The sequence below is a fragment of the Mytilus californianus genome, unplaced genomic scaffold, assembly GCF_021869535.1.
Source record: "Mytilus californianus isolate M0D057914Y unplaced genomic scaffold, xbMytCali1.0.p SCAF_7, whole genome shotgun sequence".
In the NCBI taxonomy this organism is placed as follows: domain Eukaryota; kingdom Metazoa; phylum Mollusca; class Bivalvia; order Mytilida; family Mytilidae; genus Mytilus; species Mytilus californianus.
The window spans coordinates 19,964,149-19,991,682 of record NW_026262723.1 but is presented as its reverse complement, the minus strand read 5'-3'; the positions used below and the strand labels follow the sequence as shown (position 1 = coordinate 19,991,682).

The 27,534-nt window shown below is 32.9% G+C and overlaps 1 protein-coding gene and 1 pseudogene across 1 annotated transcript; both read right to left on the bottom strand.

The window, feature by feature from the left end:
- Nucleotides 1-3,372: 3,372 nt before the first annotated feature.
- Nucleotides 3,373-17,510, bottom strand: LOC127708278 (uncharacterized; annotated as a pseudogene).
- A 322-nt stretch (nt 17,511-17,832) lies between these two features.
- Nucleotides 17,833-23,416, bottom strand: LOC127709920 (uncharacterized). The gene is made up of 3 exons (XM_052215624.1): nt 23,369-23,416; nt 21,652-21,862; nt 17,833-19,833 (listed from the first exon to the last, which is right to left on the bottom strand). Exon 3 carries the CDS (start codon nt 19,515-19,517, stop codon nt 18,264-18,266), a length of 1,254 nt encoding a protein of 417 aa, XP_052071584.1. The 5' UTR covers nt 19,518-19,833; nt 21,652-21,862; nt 23,369-23,416; the 3' UTR covers nt 17,833-18,263.
- Nucleotides 23,417-27,534: the final 4,118 nt, after the last annotated feature.

Sequence of the window (27,534 nt, the reverse complement as noted above, 5' to 3'; positions counted from 1 at the left end):
TTTTACCTCATACACTGTTTATGCAATGTTCTTAATATATGTCTTTTATTTTACTATTATCGTGGTAATGCTACGAATCTGTCATGTTTGATCAGAATCCATCTAATTCAAAAGAATATACATATATTGCGGGTATCAATTTATTCATGTTTCTAATGTAAATTTATTTTATTTTATGCAATCTGTAAAATATGGTAGAAACGTAAGCAGCATGTGTTATCATTGGGAGCTGTGATCCTAAATTATTTAAGTTTATCACATTTGCTGTGCTAGACGAGGAATACTATTTTCTTGATAAAGATGAAGGAAAAATTACTACAGGCCCAATGTAAAAAAAAAAATTACAAACGTCTCTTCTCTGCAATACAATTGAACATCGGTTATAAATCAAACATGTTTCGAATTTGTTAATTACACATATTAGTGGTGGGGCATTGTGTTTCCATAAGATATACTGTTGAGTAAATGTGTTATTGTTCGTACACGTGGTTCTTTATAGATATTAATATGATGATGCAATGTTCCAACCAGGATAATAGTATATTAGTGACGCTAAATTAAAGATAATTTAAAGTTTTCAAAAATAAAGTTTTTAATAAAATATTTATTGCTTTCTATTAAGAAAATAATAAGTTGAAAATGTTAGTTTTATTTTATTATTGTTTGAAACTGTTTTGTATTCTTTTTGTTTTTATTTATTTTATTAAAAACAATTTGAATTTTGAAACTTATTGGTATCAGTCGATTCCGGCCTGTCTCTACATCCGCAGTAATGCAAATACCACCATGGACATTGTCCACGGCTATAGATTTCCCTGAAATGTAAAACGCAAAACCCAGCTCTCACAAACGTAGTTCTTCTGTCGAGAATATAAAAAAAGAAGATGTGGTATGATTGCCAATGAGACAACTTTCCACAAGAGACCAATGACACAGAAATTAACAGCTATAGGTCACCGTACGGCCTTCAACTATGAGCAAAGCCCATACCGCATAGTCAGCTATAAAAGGCCCCGAAATCACAAATGTAAAACAATTCAAACGAGAAAACTAACGGCCTAATTAATGTACAAAAAATGAACGAATAGCAAATATTTAACACAGCAACAAACGACAACCACATTCATACAGAATGTGGCGAGGTTAAACATGTTAGCGGCATCCCAGTCATCCCCTAATCTGGTACAGTCTGCCGAGTATCAATACAACAGCTAACTTCACAACAAACCAAAAAGGCAATATAACATCTACACGGATATCAACGTCTTCTCTTTGATACAATAAATGTACTACGAAATAACTGTTTTCTCGGACCAGTGTTTGTTATATTATGTCTGTTTTGTTTCACTAACGTCATTCTGTCGGGTTGTTCAATATAGTTTTTATAAGAATTCTTCGAATATTTTGTTATTTGGTCTCTGGAGGAGTTGTCTCATTGGCAATTTACTGGCACATCTTCTTATTTTTATAAAAGAGAAGCAAAAGATACCGCAGGGACATTCAAACTCACAAGTCGAAAACAAACTGACAACGCCATGGCAAAAAAAGAAAAAGGCAAAAAGACAAACAACAGTACACAAAACACAACAGAGAAAACCAAAGGCTGCCATAGATTTGGAGAAAACAAAAATAAAACTGCCATAGATTTGGAGAAAACATAGATCATCGTTACTATGTGACGTAGTCTTATGCCTCGTTCACACGTACATTTAATTCGAATTGAATTCGAATCGAATGCGAATCGAATTCGCTAATCGCGTTCACACACTCTTCTTTTTTTAATTCTTATTGATTCGAATTGGCTAAATCGCATTACCCAATTCGCATAAGAAATGCGTTTTTGTTAATACGAATTAAAAAGTTAACGTCGTTAGGACAGTAAAGCGAATTTGACGCGCATTGCAATTCGAATTAGAATTTACGTTTGGACGTTAAACGTTTCGAATGCGAATTAAACTAATTCGAATTAGTTAATGCGAATCGAATTCGAATTACGTGTGAACGCAGCATTAAGCTATACAGAACACTTAAAGTATGTCAGAGGCTCACATAAGGATTATAATGATGTGAATCCGCCAATAAAACATTTTTAATTTAAAATCACGCGATTTACACATCAAATACTTAGTCAATGTCTTAAAGTGTTATTACAAATTATTGCATACACGATAGAATTTTTTCACAGCAAATTACAAAATCCTTCACGTATGCGGAACATATCAGGTTGAGGGTTGAGTTTTTCAATATTTTGGTTGTAAAAAAAAAGTCACGAACATACAAACAGTATACATGTAACGTGAGGGTACCCAAATTGCACCTATTTTGACAGTTTTTTCACCTACGTTTTTTTATGATCCAGGCAAAAGTTTCCATTATGGGTTTATTTTGTAGATGTATCCTTATTTACTATGTAATTCCACCAGTTTAATTTTGAATTCATATTGATTCATAGTTAAATGGGTTTGAACCGACCTCCAAACTATCCATGATTCTGTAATAAGGAGTACCCAAATTGCATCCATGCTTAAATTCACATCCTAAAAAATCGAAAAACAGATGTTTTGTTATATTTCTTCAAATATTTAGAACAATTTGACATTAGTCTATGCTTACTATTCATTTTTTAAGAAATGAATGCTTGTAACCTATTTTATTTGCTCATTTTTAAAAGATGACTTTTTGTGAACGTCGCATGGTGACGTTTCCGTAGTTTAACTTTTTTCAGTGAATGCTTCATCTGTTGATATATACTGTGAACGTTTAGTGTATATTTAAATACACTCACCTATGTTGAAAGACGTGTATAATGTCAAATATTAAAAATACAAATTGTATTGTCTCAAAGAAAACTTGTAAGATTTCCTCAGCTATTTTTGTTGAATAGGTGCAATTTGGGTACTCGGTGCAATTTGGGTACTGTGACGTTACATGAAATCTAAAAAATTTATTGGAAAAATAACGAAAAAAAAAATGTCAAGATGAAAAACTTGCATTTAAAAGAATTACTCAAAATATTTCAAAGAAACAATAAACATATGAGCCGCGTCGGATAGAAATCGACCTTATGCAAAAAAAATCTCAATTTGAGTTTTGTTCATATTCATTTTGCTAAAAGTCATACAATTTGAATACACAAAACCGTTTTACTCTAGCTTTCTTCTTTAAAAAGTTTCGCCATTTCAAAGTTTTTACGGATAAATATATTTAACCACAGAATATCACGACAACGTCGTGAAATCAACGTTATCCTGCATTAATTTTATTCTGTATTAGTCATTTTCTTGTAATAAAGAGAGCCATGAAAACATGCATTTGTATACAATATTTAATTTAAGTTATAAGATTGTTACAATAAAAACATAAAAGATTCTCAAGTTTTCAATCCAACTTTAACCAGTACATGTAAAATGTTACTCCTCAGAAGCACGAGGACAAAATTCGTCACGGAAATTAAACTGAAAAAAAGGACGGACTTCATTGTACAGATAACGCCTTCTCTCCTCTGTCAGCCCCGCTGGCTGAATAACTTCTCGAAGTGTCGCGAGCAACTCCGGTAGGTTTGCGCTTTCCTTTAGGAGGACCAGCCTTTTCTCCGGTTGATCAAGAGTTTCTCTCGCAAATACGACTCCTACTTCGTCACTGGTAAATCTGAAGTGATGGAACTTTCCTATACCTCTGAGTGGTTTAAAATATTTAGTGAAGAAATGATCCCATCTGTACCATTTTAAACTGTTTTCGTCATCGTCATTTTCATTATAAACTTCTGACCTGTTGCATTTGGCAGAATAGTAAACAATTTTAACCAGTTGTGATAGTGTTTACGTCCGACTTTCTAAATTTCTTTTTCAATATGCCAAAACATGCGTCACATACACATTTTGTGTGTCCAGCAATCATAAAATGCAAATTAATAGTTTTGTGTAAACACTTTGCGCACCTCCACAACAGATAATGTAAAGTAGTTTTATTTATGTTTTGTCCCACAGAATTATCAGCATGAAAATGACACGCCTTTTCACCGTAAGTATTACCATGCAGATAATGATGCAGCATGCTTAAAACAGCATTGGGTCCATGTGTCCGACTTCCATTTTCCCCGATTGTTTGTTGCTCATCAATCAAATAATTCGTTTGCATTGGAAAGTTTTCATCGCAAACTCCAAATATTTGAACCTTTCGAGGTGTTAAAAAGTAAAGAGCTCCAACCTGTTGAGACGAATGTGGCAAGTTTACATATTGTGAAAAGTCAAAAGTATAATGAACATTTTCAAAATTTTTTGAACATGGAAAGTTATACTTTCCTATTTTAGACTCAGACAATTTGATTCATCGCGTGATCGTTGTGTACATAATTTATAATATTCACGCTCCGTTCGCGCAGACTGTATATGGTCAATTAATTTTTGGGTTGTCACTAATTTCGCGTCTTCCGAAATAGATCCGGAAATTTCCTCCCTCAACTGAAAGCACGTTTTACACAGATCCGTCTTTGGTTTCATAAATTGAATATGATGGACACATGCATTCCAAACTTCCTTAAATACTGTTAGTTGAACATATTGTTGTTCTGAGTTAACACATGAATCAACATATTTAGAGTGTACATATTTCTTGCTCTCGCTACAAGATAGAAGAATAGGAGGGTATTGTCGGTTACCCGAGGCGCAGCTGGAAGAGGGAGACCAAATTCATCAGCATACCGCTTGATAAATTTTACCGTATTTTCAATCACTTCAAATGAATGTCCGTGATTCGATTTTCTTCCACTAAACCATGTGATCGAGGGGTCACGCCATTTTCATTTAAGTGCTTTTTTAAACTTTTAAATTCGCTCCTCCCAATGTTATAAACATTTCTCAATGTAACCTCGCATATCTCAACTCCTTGAAAAGAATATCGGTATCGTTTTCGTTCTCTCTTTCCGCCTCTGAAAACCGAGTCTGTTATTTCTAAGTTTTCTAATTTTGAAAGCAAGTACATGTCACGCTCTGCTTTTGTAAATTCACGGACAGATAACGATACATCATAGGCCTGTTCTCTGAATGTTGAAAGCTTTGTAAAACATTTTTTTGTGCAATTACAGTCGTTAGCAAATAGAGCATTAAAAATTTTATTCGAAGTCGGGAAGGATCCTCTAGTTCATCATTTTGATTAAGAGTACATGTATTTTCCGATTGATCTTGAATGACGGAAGTGGAATAAAATTTCCGGGCCCTAGCTTGGATTGTGTCACATGTATTTTCAATATCAGATTCGTCATTTTCAATATCGGAATCGCCGTTATCAGACACATTCAGTTCATTACTGCTTGACGCCAAAACCTTTGGTATTGACCCTATATATTGTTCAAAATAGGCAACTGCTAAATTTTCTAGTTCTTCGCATCCTATGTTATTGAACCAGTCCATTTCAGGAATTTACTACAACATTAAAAAGGAATGGAATTAAAGACAAATTGAACCAAGAGATTGTTTCGACAGACTGGTTGTCGCGCTTTGCGCCCTAATAGTTCACCAGTGATTTGTGATACCGTATGTAGACCAAAATCTCAAATAATTTATATTTAAATTTTAGTTGTTCAAATTTCAAAATAAACGGGTTTTTTTAAGATGAAAATTTGGTTTAGTATTTATTATCCCAACATCACAGTTAACATCTTTTAAAATTGTTACCTTAGTCACGCAGACGGACGGACGGACGCGAAAATGCAAAACCCACGGATGCATAGATCGGGAAACTTATTGCCCGAATACTAATTTTTCGGGATATGAAAAAGGAGGTTTAAAAGGTTTTATCTTGATAGTTTTTAGTTTTCCAAATGATACATGTACACATGTATTTTGCAAATGTTTCCCTCTTTCTTTCAATTTCTAAATAGATATGTCATTGAACAGAAATTTCACGCAAAAACATTTCTAAATTTCTGAATAGATATGAGCATAAATTGCTTGCAAACAGTACAAAATCAACCTTGAGCACGCAAAACGTTTTTGTCTCTCTTTAATATTGTATATTTGTGTTGTTGTTTCTTTTTAAATTGTCCAAAATGCAACGGTACAATGATATGAATAACTTTTGACTTAATTTTTTTTTTTGCGTGTGCGTGTCAAAGTTTTGCAATACAGCACAAATTTCGTTATAAATCACCAGAAATAGTTTTTCAGCCAATTACCTTAGTTTAGTAAAACTAAGGATTTGTATACAATTATTTTTATGACAGATGTTATGCTACTAAACGAAATTAAAATACATATTACTAAAAATAGATAGTACTTTCACTTTGTATAAAATGTAAAAATAGGAAAGAAACAGCTGGAGTCCCACCATTGAAACATGAAGGACAAACATCTAATGACACAGTTGACAAAGCAAACACATTAAACCACCAGTTCCAATCAGTGTTTACTGAAGACAACAAAACTGAAATGCCAAATATGGGAAATAAAAAATTCAACACCATGAATGAAATCAACATCACAATAAATGGAGTAGAAAAGCTGCTGAAAGAACTCAACCCTAACAAAGCAAGTGGGCTAGACCATCTCACCCCAAGAATACTGAAAGAACTACATCATGAATTAGCTGCAACAGTCACTTTCCTGTTCAATAAATCTATGTTTCTAGGAAAAACACCAACAGACTGGAAACACGCATTTGTTTGTCCAATCTACAAGAAAGGGCCGCGCCATGAACCAGCAAACTACAGGCCTGTCTCATTAACCTGTATCCTTTGCAAGCTAATGGAGCACATCGTAGTATCCAACGTCATGAAACATCTAGAAACTAATGAAATACTATCCGAATTCCAACACGGCTTTAGAAGTAAGAGATCGTGCGAGACACAACTCATAGGCCTGATACATGATCTAACATGTACGATGGACTTAAAGACACAAACAGACATGATAGTCCTGGACTTTGCAAAGGCATTTGATAAAGTCAGCCATCCACGCCTGCTACACAAGCTCAGACACTAATGGATAAGAGGGAAAAATCACAAATTGATCACAGCATTTTTAGACAACAGAACACACTCAGGCAGTTGTACTGGAAAATAAGTATTCAGACAAAGTAGGAGTAACATCTGGAGTACCCCAAGGCAGTGTACTTGGACCTGTCCTTTTCCTTATCTTCATCAATGACATCACTGATGATATACAGTCAACAATCCGTCTGTTTGCTGATGATTGCACCATCTACCGGCCAATTAGAACTACCAAAGATCAAGCCATCCTTCAAAAAGATCTGACTACACTGACGAAATGGGAACAGAAATGGAAAATGGAATTTAATGTCAGCAAATGCAACGTGATGCACCTAACAAGATCTAAAACCCCCATAAAAGAACCCTATTACATGCATGGGAAACAACTAGAAGCAGTCACAGACACGAAATACTTGGGAATTACCATCAAAGACGACCTTAGCTGGAACCTACACATAAACAACATTGTAGCCAGTGCAAACCAAGCACAAGGGATGCTCAGCAGAAACATCAAAAAAGCTCCACAACAAACAAAAACCAATGCTGTCAATGCACTTATAAGACCAAGAGTGGAATATAGCGCAGCCATATGGGATCCCTATACACAAGAAAATATTGACAAAATAGAGCGGGTACAAAGAAGAGCAGCTCGCTATATTTTCAATGACTACAGTAACGAATCGACTGTCACAAGCATGATAATCAAGCTTAACTGGATACCTCTCTACCAACGAAGAGTGAACATCAGATTATGCCTATTTTACAAAATTGTAAATGGACTAGTAGCAATTCCAACAGATACTTACCTATTTCCACTAAATAGAACATCAAGACACTACAATACCATGGCATACACCATCTTCAGCCCAATACATGATTACTACAAATTCTCATTCTTTCCAAGAACAGTAATAGCCTGGAATAAATTACCGGAATCGACAGTGAAAGCTCCCACTATCGAAGCTTTCAAGACACTAGTTACCTAGATGATGGAATGTTTTTATCCTGAACCAACTGTACAGCATGCACCGTATTTTCTTTTTTGATCTTTGATCTTTTATTGTAAATAGACATTACCAACACCTACGTAACGCACAAGTATTGAGTACTCATTACTGAGTTTAATTACTATATCTAAGAAGAAGAAGAAGAAGAAGATCGTGGACGTAAAAATAGTTCTATATTTAGAACGTATTAGGAAATTTATACATACCTGAGCAAAACAATGTATTCTTGTAAGCCAAAACTGATACTAAGATTAAGAAATATGTTACTTAGAAAAGAACAGGATTAAGGAGAAGAAACATTTGTTATTTTATTAAAGCAGACGACACGCGACACGGGCAGGTGACGGTTCCCAGATTATTTGAAAATGTTCATGTCGGACCGGATAAGGCGGTTTCCGTGAAAGATTATCGGCATTTTTTACTTAACTTATCAGAAATAATATACTAGTTTTGTCCTATATGTATGTAACACGATAGACATAGGCCCGATTTAATCAGATTAAAGTTGTACGGTTTCCCCGAGAGTTTAACATTATATAAACAGTGCATGACCAAAAGTTTTGTTTTTACAAATTTGATATAAAACCCCACTTTTTCAAAAAAACATTTTGAAGGCATTTTATGTTGGATTTTCACAAATAGAGAGTTAAAAGACGGAGAATCGTCTAAAGTATACTAGTTTAATTTGTCATAGTTTTGTCGTCCATTTTTTTTGTTTTCTCATGCTATGAACATGTATCACAGTTTTTTACAATTTAATTTCGTTGAAATTTATACATACGAAATTTCTGAACAAAAACAGTACTGGTTATATTACCAAAAATTGAAAACGTTCTACAACAAAAATCTAACCAAATAAACAAATATAACTGTGACAATTCTGCTTCTATTGGTTCCAAGTACATTAAAATCCGAACAGAAATGTCCCCACAATAATTTTTTGAAAAAACGTAGTTTTGTATGAAACAGACATAAGTTATTTTTATAACGTCAATTACTACATGCATGAAAACGATGCGAAACTTTATCGTAACGTTACTCGGTTTGACGTCGAATTGCATAAGGTCGATTTCTATCCGACGCGGCTCATATAATGAATATAAACAAGCCAAACATATATAATGAATATATATACTGCATGGTGAATGTTTAACTAGTACTTCGGCTTAGGGAATATAAACTCTAAGCGGGGAATGTCACATTATATACCCTGTCTGAGACCTGAATAACATATAATGTAGCCGTGACAGCATTATATGCAGTAGTCACACCGTTATGATTGTATGCAGTGGTAACAACATTATATACAGTCATGACAACATTATAATATGCAGTGGTCACTACATTATATGCAGTGGTAACAACATTATATGCAGTGGTCACACTATCATATATGCAGTGGTAACAACATTGTATACATTTATAAAAACATTATATACACTGAGTTTTCACAACATTCTATGCAGTGGTCACAACATGATGCAGTGGTCACAACATTATGCAGTGGTTACTATATATTATAAGCAAATCAATTGTTGCAGTTTTGTCAGAATATCCACACTTTCAAACTAAAATTTCTCCGTGGCATTTTTTTTTTTTAGACTATCTTGTTTTTATCAGAGGTGCAGATTGCTAGAAGTATATTCGGGAAATTTTTGTTCTAGCTATACTGAACATCGAGTACAGACTTTTCGTCGCTTCACATGTTTCTGTTTCACTGAATAATTCAATCGATTTTGTTTTTCTCATAAGTTTCCCTTTTCTTCTATTTTTCTCTTGTTCCAAGAACCCGTCTAAAATCATTTATTAAAAAAATGTTCATAATTTTGCACAAAAAATGTTTTTCAAAGGTTGTCATTGTTTCAAAAGTGAGGCATTTGTCTCCATTACGTGTTGGTATCTATTAGCATTTTCAAGTTGTGTAACAGACATATCCCTATCTGGATTTACTCAACGATTCACCATCTTTTTTGCTTAGTCGATACTGTTCACCTTTTTAAAAATAACAAAAAGTCCAGGTTCGATACTAAGTGATTATTTAAAATTTCAAATTGTTCAACCAAATCATTTTCGCTTTCGGGCAAAATAAAAAACCCACGAAACTGAAATTGCTACTGTGGCGTCACATACTTGGTGACCCCTATTTTTTCATTAAATTGTGTGCCCAAAATCATGAAATACATGTACTTTGAAACAAGGATTAATTTGCATAGTAATCCTTGCTTGAAACAAAACTTAAGAAAATCGCCAATAGAAATGAATCGGTTGTTGTTCCTTTAATACTGCCCGTTCAAACACAATATTATAAATAGAGTTTTTCAGTGAGTGCCATTGAAATAACTCTCAGCCTAAAACCAGTTTTGCTAATATAAAGAGTATCTAAAGTATGCATTTGAAATAATACTCTTATATCAACATGTTTTAGCCATCTTAAAAGAAAAAGATAAGATTAAAAAATAAGAGATGTGAGGTGTGTGTCAATGACTGAATGAGACAACAACCCAAAAAAAGTGAATCACATATACTTTGACCTATAAAGGTTTACTTTTACAAATTGTGACTTGGATGGAGAGTTGTCTCATTGGCACTCATACCACATCTTGTTATATCTATATAAGACGAAAGTATATTTGTCTTTTGCCCATTTCGAGAGTAAATAATAACGTTAAAATTTCATAGAAATATCAGTTAGATCATTTCTGTATCTGCACTATAATATTTTTTTCAGCTGCAACATATTTCAATTTGTTTATCTTATAAAACATTTATTAATTGGTTTCTAATTATGCATACTAAAGTATTTTACTTTCAGTTACTTTAAAGGTGTGTCTGCTTGCATGAAGACTATAAGAGAAGGTCAGGTGCGAAGAGATTGTATGAATATAGAACCACACCTGATTGGGGTACACCAGGCATATCAAAATTTAACCTCGGCATTTTGTGACCATTTAACAGCAGGTAATGCTATTCAAGTTTGTTAAAGTTTAGGCTATCATGGGTGTATCTTGCACATAAATCGTTCTTTGTACTAAGATTGACAATTTGAAAGTAAGATGAATAAGGCCATTATGGTTAAGTTCATGAAAATTTAAGTAAGAAAACTCTCAGGGTTACACACATTGCTTTTTCATTATTTTTTTATATGTTACAGGCATTTTCTACATTTTGGCATCTTGCAAAATGACTTAATTTTCAGGCAATTTATAAAATGCCTAACCTTGACAGGCATTATATAAAATGACTAAAAATACCTAGTCATTTTGTAGAATGACAGAAATTTTGAAAGAAAATTCAACAAATTGCCTGTCCAGTTTCAGGTAATTTGTTAAAAAATGATAATGATAATGATAATTGAGATGCAAATGACTAAAAACGCATTTATCTTGTAAAGAAAATAACTAGTGCTTCGATAAAAATGAGATTATTCTTCAAAACCAACTGGGAAAGTTTGTATTCTTTTTAGTGAAACTACGTTAAGGCGAAGTGTACGTGATATACATGTGTAACTACTCCACAGATTTTTTTTATATTTTACATGTGGATTCTGCTCATATCCAGAAATCAACGCCACTTTGCTTATTTGAATATTATACTAAAGAAATCGTATACGGGTCACGGAAATTATAATGAAATGATAGGGAATTTTGAAAAAAAACGTCTGTTTTAACTTTAATTTAAGTGATAGACAGGTTGCGGGGACAGAAAATAAATATACACAATAATATACACCATTTAAACGAAACATAATGACTGTCGTTGCAAAAATCAAGGTTCCTGAGCTATTTTAAAAATCCGGCACTATGCGAGGTATTGCGTACACAACCCATTCTATTTATCAAGTTCATACACGTGCACGTGATTCTACAATTTTACTTAAAAATTTCCTGTCTCGATAGCTTTCCCTTTTCTTTAACTACACGACAAGGCATTATACATGGTATAATGTTTGCTGGAGATTCATTAACAAAAAAAATAATTTCTTGTACCATTATTTCTTAAATTTCCACATGTACGACTCATAAAAAATAAGAAATCTGCAAATGCACATTATCTTGTTAATTGCTGTAACAAGGTCAAAAGAAGAACCCTTATATGAATTTCAGCAAAATAAAACAGATCGGAGATTTTATATAACTTCCCGTTGCATAGATCACTGCCTGTGTTATGCCTTAGCATTGTGTATATTGTAATGCTAAAGCCGTATCGTTAAGTCTAATTCTAAAGCTTTGTGTATTGTAGTTATATGCTGTAAATGTGCTGGTGTCATGATATAAATGTACTGGTGTCATGATATAAATGTACTGGTGTCATGAAATAAATGTACGTATGTAATGCTATACAAATGTACGTATGTAATGCTATACGAATGTACCTATGTAATGATATACGAATGTACGTTTGTAATGCTATACGAATGTACGTATGTAGTAATGCTATACGAATGTACGTATGTAATGCTATACGAATGTACCTATGCAATGATATACGAATGTACGTATGTAATGCTATACGAATGTACGTATGTAATGCTATACGAATGTATCAAGGGCGATGTTATGAGAATGTAATCATCCAGTATTATGCTAAAAAATGTTTCTAGTGTAAATTCATTAGATTGTATCCAGTATTATGTAAGGAGACCACTTCTAAGCAAGGATCGAAGCTCATAAACTCGGCAATAAAATCAGGACTTCTAGAAAGTTCGGAGAGCCGACAACCTTGCTTCGGAAGTTGGCAAGGAGACTGTTCATAATGTAATGCTATACGAGTTTAGGGACTTATCATTTTTTACCTGGGACGGGGGGCTGGTCATTTTGAAATGAAACATACAAAATTTCTTGATTCCCCCATAATATTCCACTATTTTTATTTGATCCCCCCCGTAAAAACATTTAAAAATTGTGATCCCCCCTCTATTAAACATGCCAAAATTTTAACATGCAAAACACGTATCATGTTATTTCAGGAAAATATTGAAAATGAAATATTCTCAGTGTATTGAGTCCAAAAACACATTCGAGGGAAAATTGCCTTGCAATAGAGCTCTTCCATGAGGCCTCTTCCATGAATATTAGTAGGTAGAGCAAGCCAGTGCTTTGAATAGCTTTTTCTGACTTTTTTTCTAATTTCCTATATTGGGCTATTAAAGATAACTTTATCCTAAGTAACTCTGTAAAAAATATACATTAAAAAGTAAACTTTTTGAAACAGTAACAACACATTATTTACTTAGAGGGATCTATTATATGTCCCTCTCTTGAACGCTGCTTTAACTTAAGTTGTACGTACTAAGGCCTTATTGAAACCTCCATTGAGTCGCTAACTTTTATATGGATAGTTCATGCTTACAGCTTGAACAATTCAATTACTCATTTATTGTCACATTTCATTCATAAATGTTTGATAGTAACCTCAAAATTTTTATTTATTAGCCTAAAAAGTACAAATTTTGAGGGAGTGAGAGGTATACATGGACCCAAAGCGATCTTGTAATGAAACAAAAAGATACATTAGTGTTGTTCATCATCTCAGAATCATCTGTTGTATCAATATTCAACTGTTTGTATGCAGATTAGATGAATATTTAATCATTTATTGGAGAATTTATTGCTCTACACTATATTCTTCCATGATGCGGCGTGATTTGTATTTTTGGACAAAATTTTGCACAAATCGCTGTAGATTTCGTTTTAATTTATACTTAATTTCTCTCAAACTATTAAGCTGATTATAACAAAACTTGGCAGTAATGCTTGTTAATTTAGTGATTGAAGTGAGTGAAGTATAACGACTAAATTATTCGGATTATGAAGCACCTATGCATTTTATATGGGACAAAATGACACAAAATGGCAGTTTCAGATCCTACGTCACTAAAGTCTTGTGATGTCTTACTTAATTGTATATAAATGGTGTTAAAAATATATTTCGATTTGACTTTTGTAATGTTCTTCTTGACATTTTGTCTCCGTTGAAGTATGTGAACTACTTATTTCTATGTGCAAAAAATATTGATCCCCCACATTGAATTTATAAAAAAAAATTGAACCCCCCTTTTCTTGCGTATTGTACCTGTATCTAATGCAAATAAATTGGGTTTTTTAATGTGATATAAAAATAAGGAGATGTGGTATCATTGCAAATTGGACAACTATTTGCGACAGTTTAAGGTAGATCTATTGGGTGTATTTTTTCTGAGCGTCATTTCTGGTCATGTTGCAAAATTACTTATTTGTTTTACAAATAGTTTACCAAGTATCATTCAATATACAACAAAATACCTACAACTTGAAATTTAAAGATTGAACTATCAATATTTTTTTCAAGAAAATTAGGCCCGTGACCCCCTTTTATATATATATATATATATTTCAGAAGTAATAATTAACGAAATTATCTCTTCGAATTTTAGACAATTCTATCGTTTAATGTTTCTTCAATAAGGAAAACTTAAGTTTCCCCCTATATAAACAAAATAAAATACCCTAAATGTGGTTAATTTCAATGTATTGTTACGAAAAAACAAGGTCCGCGATCCCCAGTTTTTAAATTGAAATTTGAAATTACTTTCACCGAAAAGTCTTTTACAGAAGCTTACAAAACATTTATCGCCGAAAATTTTGACACCCCAGCTGCCTTATTGAATGAAGTGGATATAAGCAATTATAATAGGCAACCATAAGGCCATCAACCATGAGAAAAATTCCTAACGTTTATTCGGTTATAAAAGGCCCCGACATAGTAACATTATTTTCTCCACCCTCTCCCTTCTTCCCTAAACCTTATACTCTATAATTCTATAATACTAGTAATCTTCAATATTGATACTTGAGAAGAAAAAATTAATTCAAAATTGTATTCTCTACTTCTGAATGATACACAAAAGAACAACACAAGAATGTAAATTTCGCTATCCTTTCGAAATTCGAATTTGATCAAGAAAAAAACTGCATGTTCTATTTTTATCATACATTGTACATGTGTAGTTTCAGTTTCAACCATGGTTCTTAATTTAGATTTTGTTCGTTTTTTTTCTGTAACCTTTATCCTTCCACTTATGTATACATGATAAAAATGTTTCACTTGTGGTCGATTACCCTTTAGTATCGTTTATATTTTTCACACAAATATAAATTATCCTAAAATTTTCAATTGCTTAAAAAACGGGACATGCCAACGTCTTTCTAGTTCAACATACATATTTACATGCAATTTACCGCAAATTATGCGTTACCTTCAATATTACGCTACACTCACACTGTGAATTTCATTCAAATAATATTGTGGGATCAATTCTGGATTGATTTTAACGAGTATGATACGACTAGAAGCAGAATTGTCACTAGTTTATTTGTTTATTTTTAATTTCTGTTGAAATAAATACGAGCGGTATTATGTACCTGCTCCTGCGTGAGGCTAAAGCAAAAACAGTTTCAGACTAACACACAATAGGATACTAAGATCTAAGATATCTGATTGCAGTCAGCTAATTTCTTTGAAATTTTGACATAGCACAGGAATACTTGTTTGGGTTCATGATTGACCGCACAAAGTCATTAAAATGATGATTTCTCTTTCATGTGCCCATTTCCCGTTCTTGGAGTAGGGGAGATAACTTGCGTAACTAACGACGCACGTTTTGTATCCCGAATTCCGCTAGAGGCGTGCAATTACGTATACTTCGCCTTAAGTAATTTTATGATTTTCTTGTCAAGATAGCAGAAGGACAAATTGCTCTTACAATAGAACAAAGATTACAAACAAATTTTGAGAAAATCTAGATTCAAAACAGAAATGTGTTACATGAATCAGAAAAAAGGAGCATTATTTTACATTGACTGATTGTTGTTTGTTTGCATTCAGTAGCAAATATTTCATACATTTTTAAGACGAGAACGAATTGATAATGAATCAAAGAGATAATTTCTGCAATGGATAGGCCCGGATAAAGGACAGTAATTTTGAGTGCCACTTGAAATGAAAGAAAGTTGGATAGGGACAGAAAAATTATACATCCTGCACAGCTAAATGGATTCCCCCCTACATATAGGATGGGTTTTGCAATACAAGGCCATGTTTGGTTGTGAAGCTAAAATATGAGTATCTTCCACTGCCTCAAGGGAATTCTTGGATCTTAACAATCTGATGAATTAATACGACAATAATTAACCATTGTTAAAACCTTGAAAATGGATCAAGAAAAGACAAATAAAGGTGCATTGACAGTGTGAGCGTCTCCTGCTGTGGAAGCATCAGCCGACATGCGTATATCTGCTTCATGCTCTGATTAGCTAAATCATGTCAGTCAACCCTAATCATAGTAATGTGACTTTGAATATGTTGGGAACACATAAAAAAGAAATATTCATGTGTGTGCTTTTTGCGAACTCTATGTTGGTCGAACGTTAAGTGTTTTATCAGAAAAAAATTATTAACACATCTGAATGGGTCACAGATGGTCCGGGTTTCACCACATGTGGTTGTAGTCCAAAATAAATTTAGGATAAATGTGTAGCAGATCCTGCCATTCAAACGTGAATAACAAATAACTGTCCAGTTCGGTGCTTGTTGGAATTTCAAATAATTGAGTAGAATTTTTTTTTAATCATTAAAACTCTTGCAGGATTAAATTGCAGTTATTTTCAAAGATAAAACTGCCCTGGTGTTCGATATTTTCAATTGCTCAAATTGTAAATATTTCATTCCTGACATAAGATAATTCAGGCATTTTGTAAAACGCCTTTCAATTTTTCCAGGCATTTTGTAAAATGTCTAAAAAAAATAGTCAATTATACTAAATGCCTGAATCTAACAAACAGTTTAGAAAATGCCTAGAGTTTTCAGGCATTTTACAAAATGCCTGTAACATATATATATATATATATACTATTAATGACGTCTTTACACTAAATCCATTGCATGTTGGATGTGTTCTGATTGCACGATACATTAATTTAGTCTTAGATACATGATTTCTTTTATGAGTTGTTATTTGCTTTGAACTAGCTGTCAGTAACTGCAAGTACTCTCAGATCTGTACTTTGTGTCTTTCGTTGTTAGGGATGTATAAATACCCTGCCATGTCCGGTCTATGTTTTTGTTAGATCTTTTTCTGATTTGTATTGATCTGATGAGTTAAGCCATTTTCAACTGACTTTTATAGTTTGTTCTTATGTTGTTCTGTAACACCACTGTTCCAGGTTAGGGGAGGGATGAGCACTCACAAACATGTTTAACCCCGCCACATTCTTTATGTGTCTGTCCAAGGCAAGAGCCTGTAGTTCAGTGGTTTTCGTTTGTTCATGTCTGTCATATTTGTTTTTCGTAAATTGTTTTGTTATAAATTAGGCTGTTAGTTTTCTTAAGGCTGCACACCTCTGAGGAGCCAAAAATTTCTAGAATTAAACTTTTTTCTTAACCTGATTTTTGGGTTTATATGACTGTAAAAAAATAATTGGTGAAGAAAAAACCATATGGTGGTGCACTTCTTTTTTGGCTATGCCATTTTAGTACCTCATTCTGATGATTTTCCAATTTTTCATCAATTTTTACCCTTTTTTGGCCTATTATCATGAAATAAATCACAGTTTCACAAATAAACTTTTTTTCATACTTTCAATAAAGATGAAGTGGACCAATCTGGATAAAAGGTAGGTGTTAATATAAGAAAGTTTTATAAAATTTTGCTGCTTTTTCATGTCAAATATACCATGCTGTCAATTTTGTAAATTTGGAATTTTTCTCTTTTTTTAGAACAAAAAGCATATTATTTCAACTTCTTTGTTATAATTGATTGAAAAAAAAAAAAAACATATCTAATAAATCTGAAAAGAAAAAATTGATATGGGATGTACATGTTTCTGGTAAAATCATTTCGTGTACCCCTCACCCATTTTCTCAACATTTAGGCTAATGAGACTGACTTGATTGGTGATTAAATTTGAAATTTTTATTACTCAAAAACTGCTCATTGTTAATACACAATTTTTTCATACACTTAAGTTTGATTATAATATTTTTGAAATTCGTTGATATTTTCCACTTGTATCACATGTTTAAACGTCAGAAGAATACATCCTTAATAGAATTGTTTCATATTTTTTATGTCGGAGTCTTTTATAGCCGACAAACGGTATGGTTTTTTATCATTGTTGAAGGCCGTACGGTTGCCTATAATTGCTTACATCCACTTCATTTGAATTTGGGTGGATAGTTGTCTCATTGGCAATCATACATGTATCACACATGCATAGCTTCATTTTCTCTTTTATTTACATTCTTTCATAACTTCCCCTTTTTGATGTTTGCTTATTGCAAATACATGAAAAAAAATATCCTGATAGATCTAAAAATGCTAGAAAACATTTAAACCGATAGAATATGCACATAGGTAGGACTATATTTTTAACCATTAACATCGTTTCGTATCCATAAAACTGAACTGCGTAAAACTGTTTGTATATAAAATGGGCCTCAATGAACGTAGCATATACCCACAAACCTAAGTTTGTAATTGACAGAAATAAAAACATATTGGATATAGAAGATATTTTAGTTTTATCGTTTATCTTTTGATAATCTTTCATTTGGAGTATTAGGATAGTTTGAACAAATGTTGCCATCATATTCATTATATTTCCCATCAAATACAATTTCTCACGGGAAACAAAACTGGCAATCAAATGTAGCCCAAAATAAATAACTGTACCAAAAGCACTTAATAAGATTAAATAGTGGCTAAGATTCAAAGATGTTGTTGAAGATTTGACATGTTGTTGTCCTTTCCTGCGCAGGAAGTAAAAACATTTGATTACTGCCAGATAATTAAGTGATTTAAAAATTAGAAAGAAAACAGTTTGTGTTATATAAAGTGCAAAAGGTTGTTCATGGTCGTTATGTGACTGAACTAGCCTAATGACGACATATGGGGAACATATGATTGAACCAAAACATACTATTGATATCCACTTCCTAATTGGTCGTTTAGTAAGCGATTGCGCATTTACCGGAAGTTCCACTGAACGTGGGTCCTTTAAAGTTTGGTCTGTAGCAGGGTTGTTCTCTCCAGATCTAACTTTACAACTTGAAAAAATGTCATTTATGAAGAGGATGGCAAATAGTGCATTTTCAAGCAAAGTGGGATCTAAGAATGGTTTTATGCTATGATATACTTCGTATGTTATTGTTTGGTTTAAACAGTCAGTTATCTTTTGATGATCCCCCTTTTCCTCGAAGTACGCTTTTGTAGAATGAGATATAAATGTAGCAGCGTTCGTTACTGCGAGTACTGTGGCACCAAAATGTGTTAAACAGGAAGGGTAAACAATCCTCTTTGAGTACAGCATGATAAAAGTAAACTGCAAAACGTAAAACAAAGATATCTCACAATCATACACTATTCGTAGGATATTGTCTGTTGTTGAAGACTCTGGGCATACAATGTGTATACTAACTCTCATAGCATGAAACGTGATGCACGTCACAGTAAAAATACCAAGAAAAACTATTTTTACATTTTTTACCATGTGGGGAGAATTATTCGTCACATCACTAGACACTGTTTGTCGTCTACGGATCAAGATCAGGTAAATCAGATTTGCAACCAGCAAAAGAAAAATCAGTAAAACTCGAAATATAATACCATCTTCGTCAATGTTCAATTTTTCTGAGCATGTGGTGACAAACAAAACAGCAATAATAATTGCTAGAATGAAGGTAAACGAAACTAAAGATGAAATTTTGCCATCGCGAGAAATTCCAGGTCTGACGAAATCTCCAGCAGTTGTAGTTTAAATGCACACTGAATGCAAAATATCAAGGCACACTGACCTGGTGGGCGTTCTGAAATAATAAAAGTAAGAAAATATTGCATATTTAAAATCATTTATAATTATTATACAAAAATCGCAGGGTAAGAAAATAACCCGAAAACACTTTTTTATTGTAACTTTATTTTATATTTTATAGTGTGTCTTTGTAACATGTTGTGATGTTACACTATTATTTCAGATAAGGGTGAAGGTTTGGTACCATTATAACGTCTAAACCCGCTGCAATTGTTTGCACCTGTCCTAAGTCAGGAATCTGATGTTCAGTAGTTGTCGTTTGTTGATGTGTTTCATAAGTGTTTCTCATTTCTCGTTTTTTATATAGGTTAGACCGTTGGTTTTCCCGTTTGAATGGTTTTACACTAGTAATTTTTGGGGCCCTTTATAGCTTGCTGTTCGGTGTGAGCCAAGACTCCGTGTTGAAGACCGTACTTTGACCTATAATGGTTTACTTTTATAAATGTTGACTTGGATGGAGAGTTGTTTCATTGGCACTCATACCACTTCTTCTTATATCTATTCATGCATGTTGAATGTGTGAATGTCAGTGATGTAAAGAAAAATTAACAGAAGACTAAAGATCGGTAAAATTAATCACTATATCCCGCTCCGAAAGGAATGCTATTATATAATATTGTGCTGTATTTTTACATCCATAACTTATCAACTTCCTATTTACCGAATCGCGAATACTTATAAAAGGGATATCATTTTTGAGCAATAGCTCACAGTTCAACTTGTTATATCAAAATCTAGAGTCCTACTAATATTTCCGGTTAAAAACGGATTTAACCTTCATCTATAAATGGGTTTGTTCAGGGAAAGAGTCATATTTTACAATTGTGGCCTTTGTTTAAATTTTATATCGTATTAAATTATTTGTTTTGAAAATTGAGAAAATTTTATTTTCCCTCTGTCCGCAAGTTTACCAATTTGCATATCAACACTTAATGGATGACATTATTGTATTATTATACTGTACTGTATTTAAAGTAATGCTCCTTCTGTTGCATGCATGTTTAGAGTTTTTATCGTCGAATATTTTCTATTTCTAAATCAGAAATATATCCGAATCTTGTGGACGCTGTCATTTTCACCAAATGATAACTTATTATTTCTTCAAAGGTGCGCCAAATGTTAAAGGTTATTTTAACTACGAGCATGCATATTCCCATACAGGGATTTTGTCCACGCAGAGTCTAACAAAATGGAATCCTGCATCCGCAATCTAAATTGTACCTTTATTATTATGTTTCAATTACATCTAATGTTGTCGTAATGAATAAAGACTTATTAATTAATTAAAGACATTTTTCGTAAACAACAACCTGAAATGAATCAATATATAATATAAAAAAAATTCAACAAAGTAATGATGTTGTCGTGTTATCTAAAGACATGAGATGAAATTTTTTAATGTTATACAAGAAGTCTACCAGTACCACTACTTCAGGTTATTCAAACATACTACACAATTTACTTATCTTGTATTTTGATATAATAGTTTAAGTTTATTATTTTTCCTATAAATCATTTCCCGGCTGTTGAAGTAGAGAAATAGCGTCAAGTGAAAATATAAATGGCTATTAGCGAAAACGCGCGCAAAAAATCAGATGTATAAAAATAAATAATTTGGTATGATTGTCAATGAGACAACTTTCCACCAGAGACCAAATGACGTAGAAGTGACCATCATATTTTAAGATGTAAATCGTTATCAAGTTAAAGTAAGAATATAATCACTAAAAGTAACAGTGTTTTTTTTTCCAATAAAAATTCAACTAAAACAATAGACAGACGCCAAGGAAATGGACCAAGAAGAATAACTTACCGTCCACCACACGCTTTCTGCGTCTCATATTTGTTACTCTTCTGATTGTTCCTTGACGATTTCTGCTTTACACTTATGATCTGATCATTGTCTTCGGAAGATACAGACCCGTATGATATTTCAACGGGATTTGTACCAGATTCATTGTTCAATGTATGCTCGGGGGATCTTTCCACCGATTGCAATAAACAAAAATCTGCCATTCCAAAACCTAAAAATATTAATTGTATGGCATATATGATACAAATTAAATAGAATTATCAAAATTACTTCAATGAAATGTTTACATAAGTGTTTTCAAATGCTAAATATCTATGATACAACTGTACAATGTGACGAGTTAAGAAGTTGATTGAAGCCAAAACAATATAATATTCTAATATGACGTGTTTCTTTCGCTTTGTTAACAACACCGTGATAAAATTCTTGATATATCTATACTTAGCGCAGACTCAAAGATGTACATAATGGCTGTTACAATGTACCTCCCACGTAAATCCACATGTACCGACGAGCATTCATAGCAAGAACAAAGCATAACATAACACTTTTCCTGGACCTTCTATGATAAAATTGTTCAATTTAAACGCACGAACATTTAGTTATACAGAAAAAGATAAATACTCTATAATAATTCCGAGTAAAAACGTTTTAAGTACGCAGACACCTTTTCCCTGTTTAGGTCTGCTCAACTTCTCTCAGATTATTTGATGCATTTAAAGACGCAAATGAGACCGATACAACATTTGCATGATAATTCTATGACAAAAAATACACTTGATCTATCATTTATCAGGTTGGTTAAAGATAAAAGTTAAAAAAACCCTATTTATCTCTCCCATGTATCCATATTTAACATAGACGTTAAACGTTACTGATAAAAACACCTTTTTACAGTGTATGACCGAACTGTCCTGAAACTCCTGAAGTTAATTTTTTTAAAACATATTTCGATGTATCAAAATATCTTCTTGTCTTCAAAATTAGTTATAACATATAAGTTTTTATTGGATTATGTAAATGTAAGTGTATATCAGAATCTCATATATAAATGTAGCAGTTTTTAGAAGTACTCGCTCCACAAGGAAAACAAAAGAACAATGTCAAGTCGGTAAAGCAGTTTCATTAGAAAAATAACATTGTGATGTAGATTTTTCTGGTGCTTAATTTTAATTTTGTTTGGATAGATAGGAATACATGTAGTCTTATTAAATCAACCAAGATATGTATCATTCGAAAGTCTAATTATTGATCAGAATTATGGTGAATAGCTAGGATTGTTAACCTCATAAAGAAATGTTTAACCTTTCTAAAATAATATGGAGTGCTCGCAGTATCACAAATTTACGCCAGCTATCTGTCTCTATGCGTCTGTGTGTGTGTGTGTGTGTGTGTGTGTGATATATATATTTTTTAAAGTAGATGAATTTCTTCACAATTATGAATACACATTTTAAAATGTCGTAACTCTGGCATATCGATATATTTTGAAATATTGAAAGTTTGCACCGAAGTCACACAAAAAAGCCGTCTGCGTTATTCTCTTTCAGTTTATTGTCATTACAAAGACATGTATTTTTTTCAACTGTTTAATCTAATATTGCCTACATACACGTTTTATGATAGAAAAAAAACCCCGATTAACTGTTACAACAGAATAGTGATGTCATAAAAATCGGACAGTCGCATAGTTTTGTGTTTGTCGTCTTAAACTTACCGCAAATTTCAATTATCGGTCCCCTGATTTAAATTACACATTTCACAGTATTCAATACTTGTTAAGGAAGAAAACTAAGTGTATTTTCTATATTTAAGTCTTGTTTTACAGGAAGTACTAGCAATCTATTTTGTAGTGAGGAAAATCTTTATAATATGTCAAGTGGTTAATTCGATGTTTTTTCTACGTGTATGTACTAATATATACGTTCATGTGCAGTATACTATAATTGATTAATCGATGTTTATTGCATAACGTTTAGTGGCAAATATTTCATTCATATTCATAGTGAGAACATGAAGAAATATGTATTCTCCTTAGCGGTCATATACTTAAAAAAAAATAAACGATTTGTAATAATAATGTATAAATAAATTAATTAGTACTTAACCAAAAACTGTGGCTGCAAGCCGGTAAATATCATTACAAAAGGGACGAGAAGTATACCTTAGGTTTAAAAAAAAAGACAGACGATGAAATAGACCGACAAAAAACATAAAAACAGAAATACACGGAAATCCACAAAATAGGAAGTTCGTGTCTTTGAATAACATCAACGATACCAATTTTATTGCACCAGATGCGCATTTCGACAACTAATGTCTCTTCAGTGATGCTTGAGGCCAAAATATTTGAAAATTCAAAACTTATTCAAAAATTGAAGAGGTGATAAAACTAAATAGGACTAAAAGTATAGCAAAAGTCGGGCAAGTAATCAGAGCTTTGCACGAGGGAGATAAATTCCTTAATTAAAAATAATTTCCAAAATTTTGTTACATCAAATTTTAATAACACAATATTCGTATTTTCATGCCACTGGCTACTGGGCTGGTGATACCCTCGGGGACTAACAGTCCACCAGCAGAGGTATCGACCCAGTGGTAGAAATAACATTAACGGTACCAATTTTACTGCACCAGTTGCGTATGTCAACAATTTTAAATGTCTCTTCAGTGATGCCTGAGGCATTGAAAATCCCAAATTTATTCAAAAATTGAAGATTTGAATAGAACAAAATTAGTGCTTTTATTCCTGTACAATCTGTTATAGGTTGCAATTCTGTAAATATAGACAATGCAATTTCCCATAGGAACTCCCTTTGCGGCTAAAACTGTGACACTTTTACTATGAAGTTTCGTGAAAAATAATATCCTAGAACGGAAAGTTTATATGCACTACTATTTTATTCAAAGGTCAAAATATAGGGCTGTGCGGCATATTTTCAACATTTATATGCCCTGAACATTTAAGAGTTTAAACTTATACTAAAATTCTATACTACCCTTACCTCCATTTTTGGACCTCCTAAGAATTAAAATTTAGGCGCTACCATGTTTTTCTATACTGGTTACATTCCCAAGTGATGTCTCTACGATATGAAACACAGAGATCATAAATGGGAACCAGTACGTTAACAAATTAACATATCTATGAATATTATATATCTCCCCAAAAGAGGCGTGGTTTGAGAAACAGCTGTATTTACAAAGTGCAACCTATACAAACATTTATTCAAATAGAAAACTCTCTAAAAACACTTTTTCTCACAACAATACTTATTTATCAGAATTATAGCCTTAAAGAAATCACTGCATATACTCTAAGTTTCCTTTTACAGTACATTTTATACCCCTACCCCTGTTTCAATTTTTAAAGAATTTGAAAACAAGACTTTAATTATTGCCAGCTTACCCTATGTGCATGTTTTCTGACATGAACTGTCTAAAACCTGTTTGAAACTATTCTGATAACAAATTGAAAGCATTTTAAAATACTATAAATGTAATGTTTAGTAGTTAATCATTCCAACATTCAAGATTATACAAAGTATCCAATCCTGCCTGTGTCTCCAGTCCACATCTTACTGTATGCCTATTTGTCAATTAAAGTTCACAATTTCTGCCTCAAATGGTCAGTTTAGAATTCATGTTACAACAGTATCATCCCTCACCATATATCTAACATAAGTTAGTTAATATATGAACTAGAAGTGTTTAAGCAAAGCCATATTTGCAAAAGTTGTATTTATAAAGATATCAGTCTGGTGCATAAATTCACTAAAAGTTTGATAGAAATGACTGCTTACATCTGATTTTTGCATAACTTCCTAGCACAGTTATTGTTTTCTTTACAAAAGACCTTTGAAATAATAAAATCATAGCATTTAGAAGTTAAATTATCTGTTTTATGACACAGGGGGAGGCATTTTTCTCTGTTTTTTTGCCCCTGGGGCCTCACATTTCCTAAATTGTTTCCCTGTTTCTAGCAATATGGAATATTTGGTACATATTTAGGATAGAACACACTATTGTAAGTTTTATTGAGGTCTTTTTGTAATTCTAGCTTGTACTTTTTATGCCGCAGTCACAAAAAAGCACATTTAGGTGTTACGGCTTACTTTTGGGTTATCGACAGGACAAAAACACCCCACCAAAAATATTTAAGAAGGATCAATGAGTTGCAATGACTGCGAAGAGTAAATATAAGCACTTCTAAACAATTTAAATTACAAATAGGCATATATTATGAATTTATTTTTAATTCAGGGCTTTAAGTCAACAATACATACTGTAAACTGTGAATTTATGCTGACTCATCATAGTTTAGGCCCAGGATTTTCTCAATCTTCATGAAATATTTATAAAACTTCATATTTGAGTTAAATTCTTTAAAATCTCTGAGATAAACAAGATTTTGTCAAATTCTGTATGTTCTAATTTTTAACCCTATATAGGTTGCAATTCTGTAAATATAGACAATGCAATTTCCCATAGGAACTCCCTTTGCGGCTAAAACTGTGACACTTTTACTATGAAGTTTCGTGAAAAATAATATCCTAGAACGGAAAGTTTATATGCACTACTATTTTATTCAAAGGTCAAAATATAGGGCTGTGCGGCATATTTTCAACATTTATATGCCCTGAACATTTAAGAGTTTAAACTTATACTAAAATTCTATACTACCCTTACCTCCATTTTTGGACCTCCTAAGAATTAAAATTTAGGCGCTACCATGTTTTTCTATACTGGTTACATTCCCAAGTGATGTCCCTACGATATGAAACACAGAGATCATAAATGGGAACCAGTACGTTAACAAATTAACATATCTATGAATATTATATATCTCCCCAAAAGAGGCGTGGTTTAAGAAACAGCTGTATTTACAAAGTGCAACCTATAGAGGTAAGAGAAAAAGAATGAGGGAAATATCCTTTAAGAGTTTTACTCACTTGTATCAATGTTCAACAAGTCGATCCAATTATCAAGTTGAGATATAATAAACATTGTGGTTTAATGCTATGTTATGTCAATTATTCGGATCAAAGTTTCATTTGTGTACCTACATCGAACCCATGGCAAAAAAAAATGATAATGCAACATAACCTATCCAGCATTATTTAAACATATATTGTCAAAAAATGAAACTCGCAAGATGTGTTTGTTTGCCAAATATGAATGTTACAATATAAAAATAAGAAGATGTGATATAATTGCCAATGAGACGACTCTCCACCAGAGACCAAATGACATAGAAGTTAACAACTATAGGTCATCGCACGGCCTTCAGCAATGAGCAAACCCCATACCACAAAATCAGCTATCAAAGGCCCTCAAATGACAAATGTAAAACGATTCAAACGAGAAAACTAACGAAGTCTGTAAATGGTTCTTGTTATCGTAAGCCTGTGATTTCAGTCGGTTCTGTGAAGTTTGACCACATTAATGAGTTGATTGATTGATTGTTGGTTGCTTAACGTCTAATGGCAAATATTTCATGTTCAGGACGAGAACAAATTAACAATAAATACAATATGTAGTTTCTTAATAGGAGACCGTCCGGAATGAAGGTCGGGGAAATTCGGACTGCCACGGGCAAATGAGGGTATAGTGGATAGGGACAGAAATTTTACCTTGCAACAGGCCACCTACAGATCCTCCAAAGAGTTGTTGCAAGGATTCTTAACGTACAGAGAGCTTGGCACTCTCTCTACACGATGCATTGGAATTTACGTCCCCATTCTGACCGCACGTGACTGCGTACATGTACATTCCGCATAATATTTGGACCCAATAGATTAAGGACACCATTGAAAATATCATGTCAAGAGAGAGAGAGAGTTAAAGGGGAACTTAAATAATTATTACGGGGGAAAACCCTTG

Bases quoted from the DNA above. Each gene is read 5' to 3' on its own strand.
- LOC127709920 (XM_052215624.1), bottom strand. From the start codon at position 19,517: ATGGTAAAAAATGTAAAAATAGTTTTTCTTGGTATTTTTACTGTGACG.